This window comes from Gopherus flavomarginatus, chromosome 7 (genome assembly GCF_025201925.1).
Source record: "Gopherus flavomarginatus isolate rGopFla2 chromosome 7, rGopFla2.mat.asm, whole genome shotgun sequence".
Lineage (NCBI taxonomy): Eukaryota > Metazoa > Chordata > Testudines > Testudinidae > Gopherus > Gopherus flavomarginatus.
Window position 1 is genome coordinate 77,120,510 of NC_066623.1, and position 22,857 is coordinate 77,143,366.

Consider the following 22,857-nt stretch of genomic DNA (forward strand, 5'->3'; position numbering starts at 1 on the left):
CTGGCTGTTTCAGGGCTGCCCATAAAATTCTGCAATACAATTTTGTTCATTATAATAACCTTCTTCACTATATGACCAAGCCATATATAAACATGAGTTATTATTCAAAATATAGCAAACATGCAATGAGGATAAATAAATAACAGATCTTTTCCATATTGATAAATAATGATGTAGCTGTATCTCCACAAATAAATAGATATAAAGATAAACAGTGCTCAGTAGTTCATTGGGTTCTTTGAATAGGACATTAAAGACCAAAGACATTAAAGACCTCCTAGTACCCTGTATGATCCTAACAGTTGTTTGATGGTAGCTGCTGTATAACACAAAACATTAGTGCACACCTCAAAATTGAGACTGATGTACCAAATACATAGAAACCCCTTAGACTCCAGGACATGTGCTGTAGTGGAGTTTATATGTCTGTTACATATAGGCATAATTGATTTAGAGGAGTTAAATACTACTGTGAAAAGCACAGCATCATGAGAAGACAGAGGTAGAGCAATCGATCAGTCTGGCACACCATTATTGATCTCATGTGGTCCCAAAGTTGACAAGGGAGTTATGACTCTGCATTGACCGATAGACTGTGAATAGAACTCTGTAGGTAACCAAAAACAAAACAAACAAACAAAAACAGAGTAGGGCCATAGAGCATTAGTTCATGGATTCACTCTCACCTCCAAGCTGAACTAAAATCAAGTTCCTCTAGCTCTCAGTAGCTGGGACCTCACTGTGACAGTTGAAGAGTTTCATTTCATTTGACAACTTTTTGATCTGTGATAGGTACAGTGTTCAATCCTCGTGGGTTTGCTCATCCACTCAGATTACCTAAAGTTTTCATTCCATTTGTAAAAATATCTCTTTTAATAAACATATTTTTCTATATATTGTGCTTTCTTTAGGGTGAAGATGGTTTCCCAGGATTTAAAGGTGACATGGGTCTTAAAGGTGACAGAGTAAGTATTTATATAGAAAAATATAGTACTTAGAAATTATAGCTTTTAGCCTGTGAATATCACTTTAATCTTATTTATAATTACATTTTAAAAAAAAACAACAGTGCACACCTGTAGATTGGGGCCTGTAGCAGGGTGGACCACTGCTCCAGCCCTGAAAGGGTTAAAACAGCCCCGGATAAGGGCTGGGGCTGGAGAAAGCAGCCTTTTAGGCTAGGCTGATTGGGGGAAGTGGCAGCAGCCAGGGCCACGCCCCAAACTGAGCAACAGGCCCTTCTATAAGGCAGAGAAGCCAGGAGCACAAAGACTTTCTCTCTCTAGCTGTAGAGGGAGATGGACCTGGCTGTGGGGAGCTGGAGACTGAGTGCCTAAGTGGATCAGGGCTGGGGAAGGCAGAGGAGCTGGGGAGCTCCTGCCTGGAGCCCCGGCTGCAACCTAGCTGTAGGCCTAGAGGTGCTGGGGGTTGCAGGAGGCAATCCATGGGTAGGCCAAGGCAGCAAGTCCCAACCCCCCTTTGTCAGTGATGAGTTGGCTGATACTGCAGTCTGCCCCAGGGTGTGGGGCTAGACAATGACTGGCAGTAGCCATACACTAAGGCAAGGTGGGAATAGAGGGCGGGGGTTCCCTAAGGAGGGGAGACCCTGAGAACAAGAGGTCTCTGCCAGGGGGCAGCACCCTTGTAAAAGGGCACTGGGTCCAGGGCGGGACACGGGGCCAGTAGCTGGAAAGGCGGATCACCGGCCTGCAGAGGGCGCTCTGGACACTGGACTGAGCTAATTCCTGAGGATGACCAGTAGGAGGCTCTGTGGGTGTGAGGCTGCCCGGTTACAGGGCCAGATCCTCATATGGTGGGAATCAGCATCACTCTATTGACTGCAGTGGAGCTCACCAGTTTACACCAGCTGAGATTCTGGCCCCAGACTTCATGGTTTTAAGCTAACATTACCAGCAGACTAATTAGTTATCCAAGCATCCATATTTTCACACTAATTCCATTCCATGTATAATGTACTAGATTAATCCTTCAGGGCCAGATTCTGGCTGGTGCAGGGGAAATGATGTAACCATATTTCACAGGGGGCCACACTGATCCTCCAAAAGTGGTGTTAATATACACCCCTATCCTGGGTTTAAGTAACCCCATGCCCAACCCCCACAACTTGAATTCTGTTACTAGCACAAAAACACTACTATTTTTTCCTAATCTTCATTAACATTAGTTTTCAAGTAATTGTTTGTTTTATAAAATAAATCTTAAGAAGTCCTGCTATTGCAAACAGTGTATTGGTATGAACATAGGCAGTGGCTCTGTACTTATAGCATATTGAATTTTAGGGTGAAGTTGGTCCACTGGGTCCACGAGGAGAAGATGGCCCTGAAGGTCCAAAAGGTCGAGCAGGTCCAACAGGGGACCCAGGAGGTGCCGGGCAAGCTGGTGAAAAGGTTAGTAACCAACAGCTAATGTAAAGAAACATTGCCTCATAATGGAGATTAAACCAGGATCTTCAGCTCCAAAGGCCGGTACTGCTGAAAGTAGCTCCTTTAGCTATCAGATAGTGATAGGTTATTATGGCTGCTGAGGGCAGCCACTAGAGTGATTTCAGTAACTACACAAATAATGGAAATTATTATTTTGTAGCTATACATAGAAATGCATAATACTTCCTGGCACATGAGACAGCCAAGCCCTGTCCTGAGGAGTTTACAGTCTAAACTAACAAAGATAAATATGATTCAAAGAAAATTTGACACCAGCATGGATGGAGACAGTGCTGGAAAGTAGTTTGGCATTGAAAGGCTACGCAGAAGATCTGAAGGAGCAGAAATTGTACGGTGAATGGGAAGAGATAAGTTGTTTTAAGCATAAGGAGTATCATGACAAAAAAACACAAAATCAGGAGTGGCAGAAGGAGAGCAAGGTGCTACTAAGAAGGAAGACTGAACAAAGTGTGGGGCATTAGAACATTGAGGTGTATGGAGGGCATGCGATGTAGAATCTTGAAAATGAGAATAATCTTGAACCTAATACAGAAAGAGAGAGAGGAAGCTGGAAAAGGGAATTGAAGGCATGGTATGTAAAAGGTCAGAGTGGCATTTCAGTGCAGCGTTTTGGGTAGCCTGGGCCAGGAGAGAGGTAACACATAGGAGCTCAAAAATGAGGAAGCTTGTGGTAGAAGAGAAGTAGAGGGATGAGAATATAGGATGGAATCAGGAGGTGCAGTGTTTTAATTAGAGCTGTGTGGAGCACAGAAATTGTTTCACAAGAGGATTATGAGATTTCAAACAATGACTTCATTTTGAATTGGAATCCCCAACATTTCAGAATTCTCCACAAAAGAAGAATCTCATTTCATTCATTTCATGTCCAATTGGTTGTGTTTCATTTTGACAAAATCACAATGTTTTGTTTTGATTCTAACTTTGTCTAAAATAAAGTATACATACATACACACACACACACACACACACACACAATATCAAAATGAAAAGCCCTTTCAAAAACAAAAATCTAAATGTTTTGTTCACAACATATCAAAATGGGTCATTTCAACATTGTTAGAACTTATCCCCCCACACACACCTTTTTTTCTGCAAATGAAATTTTGACAAAATCAGCACAATTGTGTGATGTGTTTCAGTTGACAGAACTGCATTTTCTGATGGAAGATTGTTTCATCAAAGTTTTTCTGACCCACACTAATTTTAATTCTGGCTTTACCTCAGTATGGCCTTAAGAAAGTCATATCACCTTTCTGTATCAGTTTCTCTATCTTTAAAACGGAAGTAATGGGACTTAACCCTGGAACCTCATGGGTCTGATGTGAGGATTAGATTCATAGTGCCCTTTGAGATCATCTAGTCTGTTCCTCCTCTATAACATTGTCCATAGAACTTCCCCAAAATAATTCCTAGAATTTATCTTTTAGAAAAACATCCAATCTTAAAAGTTGTCTGAGATGCAGAATCCACCATAACCCTTGGTAAATTGTTCCAATGGTTAATTACCCTCATGGTTGAAAATATATGCCTCATTTCCAATCTGAATTTATCTAGCTTCAACTTCCAGCCTTTGGATCATGTTACGCCTTCTTCTGTGAGACTGAAGGGTCCATTATTAAATATTTGTTACCCATGTAGATACTTATAGACCCTAATCAAGTCACCCCTTAATCTTCTCTTTCTGAAAATAAATAGATTACAAAATAGCCTTTGTGACCCTAACATCTTCCCATACCAACATGAGGGTGGGAAAAAGGGAAGATCCATGTAACAGCAGCAATCCGTGCCCTGTCCTCTGCCACTCACTGGGAGGTCCCCACTACGCAGAAGGTGCCCAACTCAGTCCAACTCCCCAACATCCTGAAGACTGCTTTCATCCTTCTGTGTTCTCCACTTTCACGTGATCCTGCTGCCAGGGAATCCTCCACAGCCAAGGAGGAAGGGGATCGATTTGCTCAAATAATAATGCCAGCGCTGAGCATACTGAAGAAAGAGCAAATGTGCAGAAAGGATCTCGTCACCAGAAAGACTCCAAATAGTCATCTTGGTTCTGTCTCCCATTGAAATTGGGAGCAAGACTCCCACTGAATTTATCAGAGTGTGATGCAATGTTGTGCTGTGAAACTTTTCTTTTAGGAGATGCTACCTTACATATTTCTAAGGCATTCAACTGCTTTTGATGTGGAATATAGCTGTGAGTGTGGTTATCTTTATAGATGGCTGAATTATTCTTTAATAATATCTCCTGCCAGGCACAAACAAACTTTCACTAACATAAGTTATATTCTGCATCTTTATTCATCTGCTTTATTTTTTTAAGAACACACATTTATTTTGTCAAATTCCACTTTCCAGGCAGGAGCTCCCCCATATCTCTTTTCTAGCATCCCAGATTATTGCTGGAGTACAAGATTATGTTCCATTCTCATATCTTTTCTGTAGAGACCACTTCAAAATTGTGATGGCCTGGAATACTGTAAGAGTGTTTACAGTACTCATATTCTTCTCTAATGGCTCTGGCTCTTAGAGACCAAAACAACTATTCCTTATTTTTGAAAATGAAAAATTAGCACACATTCTGTTTTATTACCTAAGACTATAATGGGACCTACAGTACGAAATCTGAACACAGCAATGTTCCCTCCTTCCACCTTCAGGCAGTAGAATTAGTAACATCAGTAGCATCAATCTACTCAGCCTATTTTCCTCTCTGATACTGGGAAAAGAGCCATCTTTCTCAAAACACACTACATATTATGTGATATTGGATTATTCTTGGACTATGATTTTCAATGATGTTTTCTGAGATAGTTTAGAATTCTTCAAGACAACCTGTAGAGCTTGATCTTCAAATATCCATTGGCTTTCATGGAGATTATAAATAAAGAAAACACATTAGCCATGATGTGGTACAATATGAAGAGCACGAAGTGGCCTGTTATGGGAATTGCCTTTTGTGTTAAAGTGTGTGTTAATGTTTTGTTGCCATCGTCACTAGATTACAGTGTTGGAAGAGTGTTTGGGTGAAATCTTGGGATCATTGTAGTCAATGGCAAAACATCATCCATTTCAACAAGATTAGTATTTTATTCTTGGAACTGAGGTTTTGGAAACAAAGCCAATTGACCAGTTCTCAGGAGGGAAATAGGTGAAGTGTGAAGATAAATTTAATAAAATATTTGATTGTATTTGTTATGGAAGGAAACAAACTCTAAATAAAATTATGACTAAACTACTAAGAACTGCTAGAAACAATATATTTTTTTTTAAATTTCAGGGTAAACTTGGGGTTCCAGGACTACCAGGATATCCAGGAAGACAAGGTCCAAAGGTAAATGAGTTAATTTTATTTATGGCACTCAAGAGTGGATATGCTGTGGACAAATTAACACAATGGCAGCTGTTCTGTTAGTTATATATTTAAGGAAGGAAGACATGAGCATCCAAACCCCAAGTTGTTTTTCATTCTGTCTTTTCTGACCATAATATTTTAATTTATGTTAAAAAATCTGTTAGTGGTCCATAATGAACAACTGTTATGGACCTGTTTTCCCCTTCTCTCAACCATACAACTTTTAAGCCCCTGCCAATCTTACTTGCATTATATATCTGTGCCAGCAATATACTATTACACACATCATGGACTGTTGAAAAAGATCCAACTGCTGATACTCCTGCTTCTTTAAGACTAAAAGGCATATATTGCTCCCAGAACTCACACTGGTGTTCATGGAAATTTGCAGTATGGTCTGAGGACCCAGATATAGTCCTTAGACTCTCACTGCTATGTTTCTGCCATCTTCCACTAGCTACAGAAAGAGCCAGATAACATCTCCAACACACTTCCAAGTGTGTCACCATGAAAGATAGGAGTTAGGCTCTTACAATATTGTCTTTCACATATTTTCCCTTTTGTTCTGTTAAGAGGGTGACTGATGTCTGTTGCTTGACGTTCATATAACCAGAATGCTTAGCTTTGTTCTTTCTTCTGGGTTAATCCCCTACCTTCTGTCCACAATTCCTGTTTTGTTTGTTTCTTTTTTTGCAGTTGTCCTTCCTTCAAGTATCATTTAGACTCTGTCGCCACTAGAAAATATCTGTGTTAGCTGGTTCTGTTTCTAAATTATTTATAAAGATTTAAAATGGTAAATTACATTTTAAAAGGATCAATTTAACATATCTTTGAGAAATGGTTTAGTGTAGACTAAGCAAATGTTAGAAAGACCTATTAAAATCATTTTCAGACTAGGCAGGAATGGGAATGTTAAAAATGTCAGGGACATTTCCTGTTGTCTGTGGAAGTCCCCCTCTACATCATACCTTCAGAGATATGTCAAAGATGAGACCAGCTGGGAATGCATAGTACAATAAATGAAAAACTCTTGCCTCTTTAGCAGGACTGAATGTCATCTCAGTAAAATATTGAGCTTTCTTCTAGGCTAGTGGTTCTCAAATTTATTTGATCAGACCCCCTTCTTTGTGTCTTTGTAGTAGTTTATGTCCCCGCCACCCACCCGCCTACACATAAGTACATATACCGCCACCTATGGTCCTTCTATATTAGCCTCAGCCACCTGGGATTGACAGCCAGAGCTCTTTAAAAAAAAGCACACAGCTCGGGCCTCCCTTGACACACTCCCACATCTCCCTTGGGAGGCCCACCCCATAGCATGAAAACAGCTGCTCTAGTCTAAATTCTGGGATCTGTTCTTACTTCCAAATTTGAACTAGTGATTTTTCTTTTGACAGAGATAACGCTTTCTGGATAACTAACTGAAGTATTTTTTATGTCTGTAGCCTACCATTTGGCCCTATATTTCTGCTAAGTAAACTCTCTTAAGAGTATTTATTCACTGAATACTCTGTGCTAATGAAATAGACCCTAGTTGTCTAAGGAAAGTGTTTCTCAAGGCGAATACTCTTGATAAAGAGATCCTTTCTTGCTTCTGCCTTTTAACCTAAATGTCTGAGATTTCAGTCTTCCTTTTTGTTCTCTTTTGAAATGTCTAAGATCAAAGAGGTTTTACATTATTCAGTATTAAGAACAAAAAAGAAGTACACTTCAAAGAAAATTGGTGGATATTTTCCAATATAGATGTCACTGGGAATTTTGTTAAATTAAATTAAGTTAAATTAAAACTGAAATTAATTCAAATTATAGTCACTGTTGGCTATTCCATGAAGTTTAGGCAACCAGATTAGAAAGGGTATGGACTGCTATCATGCATCAAGTCACTCAGGGCCTGTTCTTTGGCCACCCTTATGCATGTTGGGTAGCATGTTTTTCTACCCATAGTCCTGTTGAAATCAACATTAAAAAGGATGATGGAATCAAAGGTGCATATAATCAATAATTGTTGTCTAAAGGAAATAAGAAGTCCTGTCCCAATAGTCAGTAGATGGTTCAAGGTGATTTTTTTTCTGCCACTTATTTGCCTTGCATGAATTTGCTTCTGTGTGCAGTTCTTAGGCACAGGTACCATTATAAGATAATTTCACTATATTTTCCTTAAAGCTAGTCCTCATCAGCTTGATTGCAGGAATACTTCAATACTTAGAATACTGTGTATATTAAATATTTATAGCTAAGCCTTTCATACTAATGCCTGAACAGTTTTTCTCTCTTGTACTATAACACACCTATTTAAGGGCACACTTGGGGCCTCATACAAAATTAGACTTTATTCAGGTTTTATACACTGAATCACAACTGGTGAAAGCAATTCAAGCGAGAAATTCCTTCTGTCTCTGTTCACTAAAACTATCAGCACTGGGGTTGTGAGAGCCCCCCAAAGACAGCTTAGTTAGTGGATAAATGGAACGCCTTGTCATAAATAAGGTATATTAAAAGGAAACCATGAAGAACTTAAAAACAAAATAGAGAAAATATTAGTTGATGCTACAAAGAGAATGGAGCAGTTCTTTCTCACACTATGGCCATTTACATTTTAGCTAGCTGTTTACCTGTTGCTAAACCAATAATAAAAAGACACACTAACATGTTGTGCATGCAAAGATAGATGAGCTATCGCAGCAGGAAACTGAGCAGAATATGGCCAGTACTACCTTATTGACAGGCCAAACCAAACATGCCTGTGATTTTTAATCTCCCATAACTTGAAAGTAAGTTATGTCAAGTCAATGGTCTTTTCTAACCCCAGGTCACCCCCCTAGTAAATTAGTGCACTGGCAGCTGACAAGCCAGCACTATCCTTCAGAATGGTATGACAGAAGTAGAAAGGGTAAAGGATTACATGGAGGGGCAGGAAGAGAAAGGAATAGTTCCTGGAAACAGCTGTATTTGTTGACTCATGTCAGTTCTCCATGTAACCATTTTGTTGTAGTGGAGGGAATGGTGACATTTGTAGCTCATTAGCTAAATTTAACAAATATTTTCCTGATGGTCACCACATTTTCTAAGTTCTCTCTGTAAACCATAGAATATTAGGTTCTTCCTTCACAGTGAATGCTTCCTAGGGCCAGGATTAATGGTTAATTACTGTCAGCATCCATTATCTTGCCTAAATTTCATGCACCACAAGAGCGTATAACCTCTAAATTTTTTATGTATACACTGTTCCATAGAGTAAATGCATGTGATTGTCCAATAGTCACCTTTTTTATGAATAAAACGATCAACTTTGTCAATGTTGATCATAACACTGGAACATAAATATCATTTTCATTTGAAAGATAAGAGTGGGGCATCACTTAGCAAGATGCTCTTTTGAGGAGCTCTTGTTCCCTTGAAGAATATCCCCACTGATCAGGGTTGGTAAAGGTATGGTCTCCATGTAAGTGGAAAGCATTACTGGTTATCTCATCAAAAGTATTTCTTCTGACTAGGAAACTCAGGGCTTTCTGCTAACTGCACACTGTCTAATCCTGGCAGAGACCCTCCAGTATTAAAGCTAATCTGAGAACTTTCTTGGGTATTATATATATTTTAATATAGATGTGGGTGTCTGAAAATATATGAGATAGAATATGTCCGTAATAAATACTAGGACCTCGTCTTCAAATAAATACATTTTGAAGTCAGAAGGCATGAAAGACTTTGTCGGGGGAGATGGAGAAAAGGTGTAAGTAGGGTTTAGCAAGCAGTTTCATCCCAAACTCAAGACTCTTTCCTGAAACTCAGCCCAAGTTATGTTTTGGGCTTTATGCAGGGCCGGCTCGAGGCCCCAGCACGCCAAGCACGTGCTTGGGGCAGCATGCCTTGGGGGACGCCCTGCCGGTCCCTGGGAGGGCGTCAGGCAGCTCCAGTGGACATCCCGCAGGCGTCCCTGCGGAGGGTCGCTGGTCCCGCGGCTCTGGTGGAGCATCCGCAGACACAGTCTGCGGAAGATCCACCAGAGCCGCGGGACCAGCGAGCTTGGGGCGGCGAAATGGCTAGAGCCAGCCCTGGCTTTATGCAATCACAATATGCAACCACACTTGGAGCGTCAGTGCTAGGTTTACAGACCTCTGTAAAGAGAGTTCTGCTAAAACAGATGCTTCCTATTGAGTTACCTAACTTGAATAGAACTGGAGTTTTTAATGTTAGTCACAATGTGTCTGTGAAATGTGAACGTGAACACACAGTAACAGCCACTTGAAAACAAAAGTGCAGATCAGCCCTCTTAAATAGCTGGCCAAAGAGCAATAAGGCCCACAAGAATGCTCTGGTGCAGCACTGATACTGCATTAAGAAAATGATTTTAGTTCTGCCACTCTGATTCAGCAGAGGCAAGTTCCCAAGTTTCATTACTCTTGGTCATGATCTAATAAAATCATTTCTAGTGATGGCTACTGAACTTTTCTTTCTCACTGTTAACTAAAATTGGGAAAGATTTGTCAAACATTTTCTTACTGATGTTAATGAAAAATAATGTCATTACCTATTCTGATGTTTTTAATGCATTCAGGACGTGAGGCATTATGGTAAGTTAATTTTTAGATATTCACCAGAGCTGACATCTTTAAAAACTATTTCCACTGATCTAGTTGTAATGTACATTTTGCATCAATCTGGTGATGTGATTTTAATTCTAGATTAAGTACTGGATGTATTGTGGGGGTGTACCAGATATTTGATGATATTTGCATTCATTTCTCATACAGGGCTCCACTGGTTTCCCAGGATTCCCAGGTGCCAATGGAGAGAAAGGTGCAAGGGTATGATATACTTTAAAAAAAAACCCACAATGCTTAATTAGCCTGTGGAACTCTCTGCTAAAATATATAAAGACAAGAAGCTTCAAGAGAACGCTGAAATATTATAGCATTGAGCCTTTATCTGGATAAGACTGAACATCCACAGTTACATAAAATGGGATCAAACTGCATGAGACATAAATCCTCATGCTTCAGGGCATTAACGCAACCACTCAGTATCTGGGATAGATAGAAGTTCTCTCACCAGGTAGCTTATTCAATATTTGTCTATTAGGGATTGTTTTTCATCTTCTGAAAGATGGATCAAAAGTGGACTAGTTAGACCACTGGCAAGGACCATTTTCCTATCTTGTGAATTATCTAGATACCATGCAATTGAACTTGGATTTTGTATGCATTCTGATTCATCAGACTATAGCAAGCAGCATGAAGAACATATACTTATCAAGTGGTAGTAAAATGTCAGATTTTGCTGCTTAATTTTTTGAAACTAATATGCAGCATCTCTAACTACAAAAAAAAAAAAGGGGGAAGGGACAAGAAGAAGGTCACTGCACTGCTGCCTGTAAAGCTCAACTAGATGTGGCTGATTGAGTTGTTAGAAAGCTGATAACATTATCAGAAGTGAAAGGATGACTTGGAACTCGTAGATGACAACTCGGTGTGATATTAAGTCAGACTGAAGTAAATAATATCATTACTGTGCCTACCAATCAATTTTATTTAGCAGCAAGGAATCAAAAGCACAGATTCACCACTTTAAATATGATTTTTTTGAGAATTGCATTTTCAGTTTGCTTTTTTTCTTAAGAATGGTTTTAGCTGAGCTGAAGGCAGTTCTTTTTTACTGTGACGAACAAGGAATGTTAAAAAAAATCAGACCCTATTTTTTGGATAAAGCAGTATTAAAAAACATTATTTTGAACCATCAATCAGGAGGCTAAATTAGGAAACCTGAACCTGTAACATGCACAAGGACACACTTTTAAATATGAAAATATAAAGTTATTAGATGTAAAAAAAAAAAAGCCTCAATTCAGCCATGCATTTAACCATGGACTTCTGAATTGGGCCAGCATAACTGGCTTTATCCGTACAAGTAGTAGCCATAGTATAGTCTACAGACCTAACCATGGGTCAGGAATCCATTGTGGTAAACACAGTACACACAATTTCAAAACAGTCCCTGCCTCCAAGAGTATGTCTACACAGCAACTAGACACCCACGTCTGGCCTGTGCCAGCTCACTTGGGCTCATGAGGCTAAGGCTGCAGGGCTATTTCAGTGCTGTGTAGACTTCTGGGCATGGGCTGAAGCCTGGGCTCTAGGACCCTCCTACCTCTCAGGCTTCCAGATCCTAGGTTCCAGCCCGAGCCCGGAAGTCTACACAGTAGTGAAACAGCCCCGTAACCCAAGTCCCACAAGCCTGAGTCAACTGGCATGGACCAGACATGGGTTTTTTCTTTGCTGTGTAGACATACCCAAAGAGCTTACAACCAGAGTAGTATTCTAGTACTAAAATAGTATTCTCTTGTATGATGACAAAACAGTAAGAATATGCATGTAATTCTTTTAAAATGAGAAATTCATATGAAGATCCCATTTCTACTGGTTAGATTTTAACAAGTAACAGTCACAGTGTTTCTTTTTTCTATCAGGAGAATATGGCTTCTTGAATTAAAAGCTTCTTCACATTGGAATCCATTACAATCCCAGCGTAAAGTCTACCCCATGAAAGGGGTCTATAGATTCTCCGTATGAAAGATATATTGGAGCTACATATTAAGGGCCAAGATGCTGGCTCTGTCCAAGGGCTATGCAGTATGGTCCCCATTCCTTCCTACAAAGAGATGTCTGCCAGTGCAATTTCCGTTCTTAGCCAGTGGAGCTGTCCATAGGGAGTGTGATGTACCATCTCCCAGTATGGTGCAGCGGGCTTGCTGCAAGGGAGCTCCAAGGAGAAATTCTGGCTTATCCAGAATTCCTTTCAGGGACTCTAGTGGTTGTGAATGGGCCGTTCAGCAACATTAACGTGCTCTGGTGCTAAGGGCAAAATCTATCCCTAATGTAGAAGCTAATGAGTAAAGCTACATGCACAGTGATTTCATCAAGATGGTCAATTTTAGCAGAAACCTGTTTATGTAAATTAAAATGCACAGCAGATAGGAGGTAAAAGAGCATTTAGTCCTAGGAGAGCTGCACACTGCCTTATATCAACAGCAAAACTTTCATTCACAGTCAAACGCCACATGCTAAGATGATTTATTTGAACTTTCATTGGCAGGGTTTACATGGAAAGCCAGGTCCCAGGGGACAGCGAGGACCAACAGTATGTACTTTCTTTTGTTTGTTTAAAACCATTACTTGCATCCCTTAGTGATTGCCACCCCTGTGATGTTTTACACCTACTCTAAAAATGCATGGCTGACTCTGACACACTGTCCTGTAAGACTATCATCATTTGTATCTGAATCTCAAATCCACAGGGTCCACGGGGATCAAGAGGCCCACGAGGTCCCACGGGAAAACCAGGCCCTAAGGTAATTGTCAGATGCTATTTGCTGCAAAACTATTTCTCAAAGAAAATCAGGCTTCACTTTTGAACAAATTGTTCTTATTTTCTAGGGCACTGCAGGCAGTGATGGCCCTCCTGGCCCACCAGGTGAAAGGGTAAGTCTGGAATAGCTTTTCCTCCTCACTTTATTTCCTGCATCTCTTTCTTTTCTCTTTCTCCTCTCTCCCCACTTTCTCATGTCTTTGCAGTTCTCTGGCTAGGATGTGAAGCAATTGCACTGTTATACTGTACCTCAAGGGTGGACTTTCTTACACTGCTGTCCTTCCTGCCCAGCTAGAAGCAGGAAGCCTTGAAAGCTTGTTTTTCCTCTCAGACACACAGTTTTGCATACCTAAGAGATTGGGATCATTGGGATGAGGCTGGGATCACCATCCAGATTTTTGGGTGCATATCCAAACAAACCAAATTACATTTCTGAGCTTTATAAGATTCTCATTGTTAATAGAAATGTCCCATTCAGCAGAGTTGATGTTAGTATATGGGTTTTTAAAAGTACTCAATGCCTCTAAAAGCTAATTGACAGGAACTGATTCTTTTGTCCTAATCACCTAATTACATGCTTGAGAACTCCTGCTGCTGGGTAAAATAGAATCCACTGCATAATATTAAATTTGAATCAATACACAATCAAATAGAGTCTGTATACTATACAGTAGCACATAGAAAATTATAAAATTGATCTGTAATCACAGAGCTAGCAATTTAACTCCTACAGATAAGTAAATCTGCCCTTTGCCTGGGTTACTTGGAGAAGCTAAAGTTTGGATGACTGCATTTTGTTTCATCTCGATTTTCACACAAACATATTTGTGGCTTATTTTTACACAGACACATAGAGCACATGGATGGACAAACCAACAACTGAGTTCCCAGTTGGGATTACTTTTCCCTTTAGACCTCAAGAATGTTTGATTCCAGTGTGCTCAAGCTGCAGTTTCTTAAGCAACCTAGTATTGTCCCATGTTATGATAAGCCACATCGTCTGCCACATTTCCATGTTCAGGATTGATACCTGAATGCACTAACAGATGCAGAGCAACAAGAAACAAACTTTGCTGGGAACATGAGAAGTCTGAAAAGCAGTAATGGCCAACAACACCTGCAAAGTTAAAGATTGGAGACCAAGGGTGTATGATAGAAATAGTAGTATTAGGAGACAGTAGAAGTGTGTTTTATTTAGAATCTGTTTTACAGACATCTCAAGCTCTCACAGCTTAAGTGTCTGCAGGAAACAACATTGAACCAAATACAGTGAACGTTCCCTAATAATTGCAAACAGAATGTGTCAGCTTTTAATCAACCTCTCCTCCTACAATGGAATGTGCATGCCTGTATATGTCTCTGAAAGTTAAAAGTCAAATCTTTGCTCACAAAAAGTATGCCAGCACTTCTGGTGGAAAACCATTCAACATATGCAGAAAAATGCATTACAGCTACATGTAAATTATAGGTTCTATTTAATAAGCCTTTCATTGATTTCCTGTGATTTTTCATTAACTGAAAATCCCTGGAGTAGAATCTCAACCAGAGTCCATCTGAGCTGCTGGTAGAGCTGAAGGGTGGTAACTGGAGTAGGGGTAAGAAAGAGCAGAAGGTGAAGTTTGGAGTGACAGTTGGGGATCTGGAGATGGTGGTGATGGAAGTGGCCCTTGTATACTGTGGCCATATGCTCTAAAATGAGGCATATGACAGAGGGGAGAGTTGTTAGCCAAAAAAGAGAGGAACTTTAAAAGACCATTTCTGTCTGGTTAGGAATATTCCAGCTGCTAGCCATGTAAATATTAAACATCTATCCTCTATAGAAAACTTTTAAAAAACAATGACGCAAGGAAATGTACATTGAATAATGTGATATTGGAATTCTAGAGTATTCTTCTCACATACTCCTGCTGGCTTGAAATCTGCAATTCATATCGTGAATGAAAAAAAATGCAAATATCTTTTTATTAGAGAGCCCTATGGCTTGAAGATCAAAGGGGAAAAGAGATTTATGACCAAGAAAGTGCTACTAGCAATAAATAAGCCATTGAGTTCTGTTCTTCTAACCATATTCCAGAGAGGGACCAATTTGTTTCATGTTTTGGACAGTGGATCAGCCACTTTTAATATTTTTCCTCAAATGTTGCCCTATTTTTGTTAAGAGTTTCTGCTTTGTAAGCAACTCTCCTTACCTTTTTTGTTTCTGGGTGTGATACAGACAGTTGAATCAAAGACTGTACCATAAGGAGCATACTTAGGGGTGAGGGTTGGAGTTGCAGGTACAGTTTATAGATAATGCTCTAGAAAATGTGGATAGTGCTATAAAATCTCAGAAAAAATGTATATGTTGAGCATTTTCTGGCTAACCATTTGGTTGAGCCTCATTCACTAATAAATGATAATCAAGTTTTAAATAGGACTCAGATTCACTTAGGGGCAAATCTTGCCAGCTACTGAACAAACAACCTTTTCCCTCACACATACATAACACTTCTCCCACTGCAAGAGAGACAGCCATAATTTGGCTCAGAGCCTGCGTTTCCTGACGTCCCAGTCTGCAATGAATGAGGTTTAAGGGACTCTGAGACAGCCAGGGCTTTATCACAGGAGCAGAAAGCTAACATCACCATTCCTTATGAATTATCTTTCTTTTCAGGGCTTTTGCTTTAAATTTCTAACATTTTGACACATGATGTCTTAGTAAAACCACACATCGTATACCAGGTAGAGCAGGACAAGTCTTGCATTGTATGACTAGGGTACACATTTTTCCTGTGTGACCACAGAAAGTAAGATCTTAGTGCTCCTTTTTTAGTTCTCTGTATAGTGTGTGCTCTAACACAGACAGAGCCTTAAAATAATCTGATACTAGGCCCCATTCAGCATATCAACAGAAAACACTTACAGTAAAAGTGACAAGGTCTTGGTTAATTTTCAGTGACAACATCTAAAAATAGCCATCATGTGAGCTACTTGTTTATTTTACTACTTTAAAATTTTCAAAACATCTCATACAGTAAAATCTTTTCAGAAATGGCTCCTCTGTTTTTTTCTTGCAAGCAAGAATTTTTTTCTTCAGAGACACAGAAATTAAGATACTTCCCCTTCAGCAGGAGTAATTTTGACAGTACCTACAGATTTTGACAATACCTAGCTGAGTGCGAGAACTGGCCAATATGAGTAACAGAAGGCTGCAGTGCAGTTAGGTTAAGAATAATTGCACATCTCGTATTGGAACTGAACTTCATGGAAAAATAATCAGTGTTTCTTATTAATTAGTGGCCCCTAATTTTGTATGCTCCACACAGATATTCTAGTGGGACTTTGAACTGCTAACAGTATTCACATGCAATATGTAGCTCACTTTATCCACATGTCCAGCTGTTATCCATGGAGTTTGTGTTACATAACTGAAGCAAACTCTTCAGTTCAACATTATAGCATCTGGAATATAGTTTACCCTTTTGCTTATCTTCATATTAGGGACCACAAGGGCCTCAAGGACCGGTTGGATTCCCTGGACCAAAAGGACCTCCTGTAAGTATCTTTTAAGTATATGTAATAATTATGCAAATTTGGCAGAAAAAATTTCTGAAGTCAATGTATGAACAAGTGCATTATAATTAATCAAGTCTGTCTCTCAATGCATGAAGGTTACAAGCAGGAAAACCTCCCCTAAGCTTCTGTACCATAAAGCCTGTAACATAAAACCAAAGAAGTCAGATATTCAAAGTAAAGGCTGCGACAGTTCTATTTGTAAACATTGCAGTCCCTATGATATTCACTGGGGGGAGGAATAAGTTCCCTCTCTTTTGCCGATGTAAGTATTCTTTTAAAAGTAGGTTATTTTAGAAGGAAAGGAAGAAAAGACATCTTAGCTATCCTGTATGAGAAATGTGGCACACTAAGGATTACCATATAACTATTTAGAGGCTTTCTATACTGTTATATATAAATACATATTTAGGGTATGTCACAGTATAAATTGATTAATCAGTAAGAATATTTTTAGCCATTGAAATCTGTCATGTAAATCCGTCCACCTCAGACATATATTGTTTAAAAATGCAGATTTCTGACACATAGCTCATTCTGGAGCTGTTGTGGCCTGTAATTTAAGTCCTTCTTAAATTTTATTTATTTGTATAAAAAGTAACGGGAACCTTGGCTAGGTAGCTGCATTTTACCTTGAAATATTAGTGATCCAAGACTTTTGCAACGGACTTAGCCTTATATCTCATTTGATGGAAGGCTTACAAAATATCTCTATTCCAGTGCATGCACACAAGACAAATGAACTGGGCTGTTGTGAAGTGGAGAAAACTCATTTACATGAAATCACTTCCCATAATTAGCTCCTCAAAGTTCATCCTAAAGATACTTACATTGAGTTTACACACAGTTTCTCTCTCCCTATTACTTTCTGTTTCAGATCCTGATGGAATTTATTTTGAATAAGTTATCCAAGCATACAGCCAAAAATCTGTGGAAAGGCTTTGATATTCTGAGATCAAAAGAATCTTTGGTTTAGAATGATAGGTATGCCAGAGTCTTCTATTGGAATTAGCTGGTTAACAATCCTAATGGCATTTTTATTGGGTGCCCATAAAGGCCCAATGTAAAAATGGGGACTGAATTTTTTCAGCAATTTTAAAGAACAAAATATAAAATATAAAGTGTGCAGTACTGATAATAGAACAACAAGAAGAAAAAAAAGGTTGAAAAGTAGTATAATGGGGAAACAAAATCATAATCCTGCAATCTGATTAATATATAGGAACTGTTTTCAGTGTAGTGCATTTCCTATATTACTGTTGTACTTGGTTGTCAGTGTAGCATCACACTTTTTCTTTGTCTGAATAACATGCTTTAGAGATATTCACTATACAGAGTAATACATGTGATATTCACTATACAGAGTAATCCTGATAAGCCTTAGTATGCTGTGCATATTAGGAGGATGAGTGTAGAGTGAAATTGATGTGTCTGTTGATTTCTTTCCTCCATCCGCAGAGATGATTGGCCACCACTAGAGGTCTCTCTTCCTCCCTTTTCTCTTCTGCCTAAAAAATCTCAAATTAATATAAAAGGATATGGTCTGTTACTGGCAGACCATTACTAAATGGAGTACATTGCACAAACTGGATACAATTTTGGTTTAGTTGTGTATTCCTGATTGACCAGGATTAGTTTATAGCCTTTCAAAAATGTAGGACCTAATTTGCCATGGTCTCATACTTCTGTTCTGTAGTACCTTTCCCTGTGAGTAATGCTACTGTAATGAATAAACCACATTGGTAAAACCCATGGGAGAGGCAGAGAAAGTCAAGTAGAGTTCCACTTCTATTTTCTTATTGCTGGAATGAGAGACATTGATCCAAGAGGATCCTCAGGAGGAGGAGATTACCCACACAGACGTCACATGCTCCCATACCAACCTTTCCCACCCTACACCCCACAGAATCTTGGCAGTATGGCTCCAAAGGACTCCCATGGCTGCATGGCTGTGGCTACTCTCAGGTCCCTAACTGTGGAAGGAGTTTTGTCAGGAAGGGAGCAGTAACAGTCTTAGTCCATGTTAGCTTTCCTAGATTATTTTTGCAGGCCCACTGGGCTTCTTCTCCCCACATGCATAACCCATCTCTGGTCCAGGAGAAGGAGGGGTGCTAATGATGCCCCAGAGTCTGTGCAGGAAGAGAAAATTCATGCACTTTGTGCCTGGATCTTGGGAGCACAGTCTAGACCAATGGTGCTGCCCTTGGAGTCTGTCTGTGCTCAGTGAGAGTCAGGGTGGCAGAATCAGGTCTGTGATTTTTTTTCAATCACAATTTATTTAGCTTACTCATTTTCCAGTCTTTCTGATGCTGTCATATGCTAAACAGTGCCATAGCCACAACTCACCAGAAGCTTATCTTTAAAATGGTTTTCATTAACTCGGGGATGAAGTACAGAATACTAGAGGATAGAAAGTAGGGACTTTGAATTTTGAAATGTTAGACATCCATTTTGAACAGGCATGCACTTATATACACATAAAATCACCATCCAGACAGTTTTACATGAATTAAGGAGTCAGCAGAGAAATAAAATATTAAAATTGTATCAAGTTGCTATCAAAGCAGTAAAGCTTTTCTGAAGGCTGACCTGAAAGTCTGAAAAGATCATAGAGCTTTTTAGGGCTAATTGTATACTCTTTTCAGAGCTAGAGATGACTGAGAAAACTCTGTCTTATTTTGCTTGCAATTTCAGGGGCCCCCTGGGAAAGATGGCTTGCCGGGGCACCCAGGACAGCGGGGTGAGACTGTAAGTACATTGGTTTTACTGTTTCAGGCTGTTGCACACCTGCTTAGTTCACTGTGATCTTTAAAAAAAGTGTCAGTTAATAGTTAGTTCCCTTGCTTTATACCGAAAATTGCAGGAAAAAGTGAGAGGCAATTTTTTATTGGTACCTAACTTTGTTTATAGAAAGCAAAAATCCATTAAAACTCAGTGGCATCAGATGTCAGACAGCTTAATTTTTTCTCCGTGTGGTAAGGGTGAGATTATTTCTGGTTGTTCCTCATTAAATAACATCAAACTGATCATAAGTATAGGATAGATAGTGAGGCAACATAATACTCTGTTTTCAGCTTTGAAGAAGACATGTGAGGAACAACATAATATTTACCACTCTCACTGAGAGCCATGTAAGAAGGCAGAAAAAGTATTATTGCCAGCCCACTAGGAAACTTGAAAGCTAACAATTTAGAAAAATAGAAGAGTGATTGAGACAAAAATACACACAAAACCATATAACAAAACAAGAATTATTTGGGTTTCCTTGCTGGAAGGATATCTCTATAAACATGTACATTGGAGAAGGACTCTATGCATGTTGCATTATAAAATACAATCCCCCTGAAATCTAAAGAAATACAATAGTCAATTTTAATGAAAAAATATTAGTTTGATCTAAATTATTTACAGTTACTTCTTTAGCTCCAAGTACCATTGATTTATCATTTCACTACTCAGGATGCATCAGCTGCTTAAGCAGACATTGCTGCAGAGCTCTTCATTCACCTCCACAAATGTGGAAAATACAAAAATCTTACTTACTGAACCAGAATTTCCTTCTTATTTGTTACAGTGCGCTCAGCTTCATATAGCATCCTTCATATGAACTACCACAAGAACATTATGAGAGTATGCTCTGCTTGCTTATATGCACGCATGATGGGATAGTATAAGGGCTTCATTGTCATGAGATTGGGATGAAAGCACACATCAGTTATCCAGGCCATACCGAATGAGTATTCTCTGTTGCTATGATCTCCTTTGATGCCCATTATTTCTTTCACAAACTTCCTTTACTCTTTTATTCTCAGACTAGACTGCAAGAGCAGATTTACTCATGGCACAGAATTAAAGAATAGAATTACCAGATATGCTCAAACACATCTGTCTTCTGCAGAGGTGGAATCAGTAGATGTTCTCAAGGCATTTTCACTGAATATGGGACCAGTTCAGCACTCCTTTCTGTCTCCTGACACAGGGAAAACTCCTGTTGACTTCAGTGATAATTTTACCAGCATAAGGAATGCTGAATATGGCACAAAGCCCATAACTAATGTGAGGTCAGATTTTACCTGGCCTTTACGTAGGCAGGCAGTGGAGATAAAGGAAGATAGGTTGTAACAGGGTTCAGTCACCGCTGTAGCGCCTCCTCATAGCTCGGTCTGGGGATCAGCTCATTTGATCTAGCACTCCTTTCTGTTGCTTGCTTGCCCCATGGCCCCTCTTGCTCTCTAGGACTCAGGGTTCTCTCTCTTCACCACTCAGCCCTCTAGCTATGTCACTATAACGTTCTTCCCTTCTGGAGTAGCCAAGTCCCACCAGGCAATCTGCCCATGTGCTTTCTCCAGAATGTTCTGTAAATCCTGGTCTGTTCCAGTTTCCCAGTGGCTGGTAGGGGAACCCGGGGCTACCTGCTTCTCTGGGTTCCAGCCCAGAGGACCCTATTATCAGCAGCCAAGGTCTGCAGTCTCAACCCCCTGTGCTCTTTCTCTGGATTTCTTCCTACTCTGCCTTCCACTGGCTTTCTTTCCTGCAATTTAATCCCTTTCTTCAGGGATATGATCCCAGGGCTTTTGATATCCCTGGCTTTCCTCCTGTCCACTTCTCTGTACCCAGAGAGCAACTCTAGACTCTCTTCCCATGGCCCTTTTCTGCTGCAAACTCCCTGGCTTTATACCTCATCCAGCTTCTTTTCTAGCTGGGCTTTCTCAGCAATTAATCATTTATAAATCCAGCCTGACTCTCCCCCAGGTGCTGCCTATAAGGCTAATTGGCCCTATCTGAGCCACCTTAACCCTTTCAAGGCTGGTGTGGATTGAACATCACAGGGTTGAAGGATGCAGATATATACTGGTGGGAAGGGGTGGTATGCTGGACTCCATCTGGTACAGCAGTGAGTTCATTCTGCTGAGGCTCTGCCTCCAATGCTGAACTACTTTGTAAAGGCACAACTGAGCCCTTGGACTGGCTGTACTCTAAATTGGGGATTCCAGAGAATTTGCTGACTAGCTTTGAACTGAGGGCTATAGCTGCTTACTAGAAACCACAGATTTGGCCTATCGTCTGGAAGACTGTCCCAATGACATTTGCCTTATACTCTCCGTTCCATTTTCTTTATCATTTCAAATTCTCACTATTTCCTTTTTTCCCTGTGCAGCCCTCCTGTCCCATCTCTATTGGGATGCCGCTTGTGTAGAGAGAGCCCCTGGTGGGCCACACCAGTTTGTTTACCTGCTGCGTCCACAGGTCCTGCAGTTCACTGCTCCAGGCCAATGGGAGCTGCGGGAAGTGGTGTGGGCCGAGGAATGTACTGACCACTGCTTCCTGCCGCCCCCATTGATCTGGAGCAACAAACCATGGCCAGTGGGAGCTGCTATAGGCTGGACCTGCGGACGTGGCAGGTAAATAAACCAGCCTGGCCCGCCAGGGGCTTTCTCTACACAAGCAGCTTCCCAAGTTTGGGAAACACTGCAATAGGGGGAAAAAAATCACATCTTCTCTAGATCTGTGTTTCATTCGATTTTATGTCCCTTCCACATCACCTTCCCCCACTCTTTAATCTTCCATCCGTGCCTTTCTTTACATAGTCATTTGTCTGTCTTGGCTATGAGTTCATAATATATGTGTCTATGTGTATTTTTAGCTGAGTTTCAACAATATCACTCATGCATTCAGAATCACCTAATAAATTTTACTGAGAGATAATTGTAAAAGTTACTGGCATTTCTTATGATTGCTCTGTAGAAGCACAGCTGAGAATGATTGGAAAGGACAGAGTTTTGAAATTTTCACATTTAGGTATACACAGGAATAATAGATATATCCGTATGTATTCTTGAGGATGAACCCCTAACATGGAGCTTCTCTCTCACCTCTTCAACATAGATTTGAATTTGGCTCATCTATACCTTGCCATGTATAACTATATATTATATATTTCATTCCACAGGGTTTTCAAGGCAAAACTGGACCCCCAGGCCCTGGTGGTGTTGTTGGACCCCAGGTAGAGCATTTTAAATGTTATATCTAACTATTTGATAACACTTTAAAGATTTTTTTATGGATAATGTAAAGAGCTATTGTTTGTGAGTATATAATATACACTGATGGACATGTTAACTCCTG

General features: G+C 39.9%; 1 protein-coding gene across 1 annotated transcript in view; it reads left to right on the plus strand.

Annotated features, from left to right (window-relative positions):
- Window positions 1–22,857, plus strand: part of COL11A1 (collagen type XI alpha 1 chain) — a 228,243-nt gene that overhangs the window by 113,322 nt on the left and 92,064 nt on the right. Inside the window, exons 29-38 of the mRNA XM_050963625.1 lie at window positions 912–965; window positions 2,301–2,408; window positions 5,743–5,796; window positions 10,569–10,622; window positions 12,907–12,951; window positions 13,109–13,162; window positions 13,248–13,292; window positions 16,660–16,713; window positions 19,426–19,479; window positions 22,682–22,735. Coding sequence (XP_050819582.1) covers window positions 912–965; window positions 2,301–2,408; window positions 5,743–5,796; window positions 10,569–10,622; window positions 12,907–12,951; window positions 13,109–13,162; window positions 13,248–13,292; window positions 16,660–16,713; window positions 19,426–19,479; window positions 22,682–22,735 — 576 coding nt within the window. The remainder of the gene's footprint in view (window positions 1–911; window positions 966–2,300; window positions 2,409–5,742; window positions 5,797–10,568; window positions 10,623–12,906; window positions 12,952–13,108; window positions 13,163–13,247; window positions 13,293–16,659; window positions 16,714–19,425; window positions 19,480–22,681; window positions 22,736–22,857) is intronic.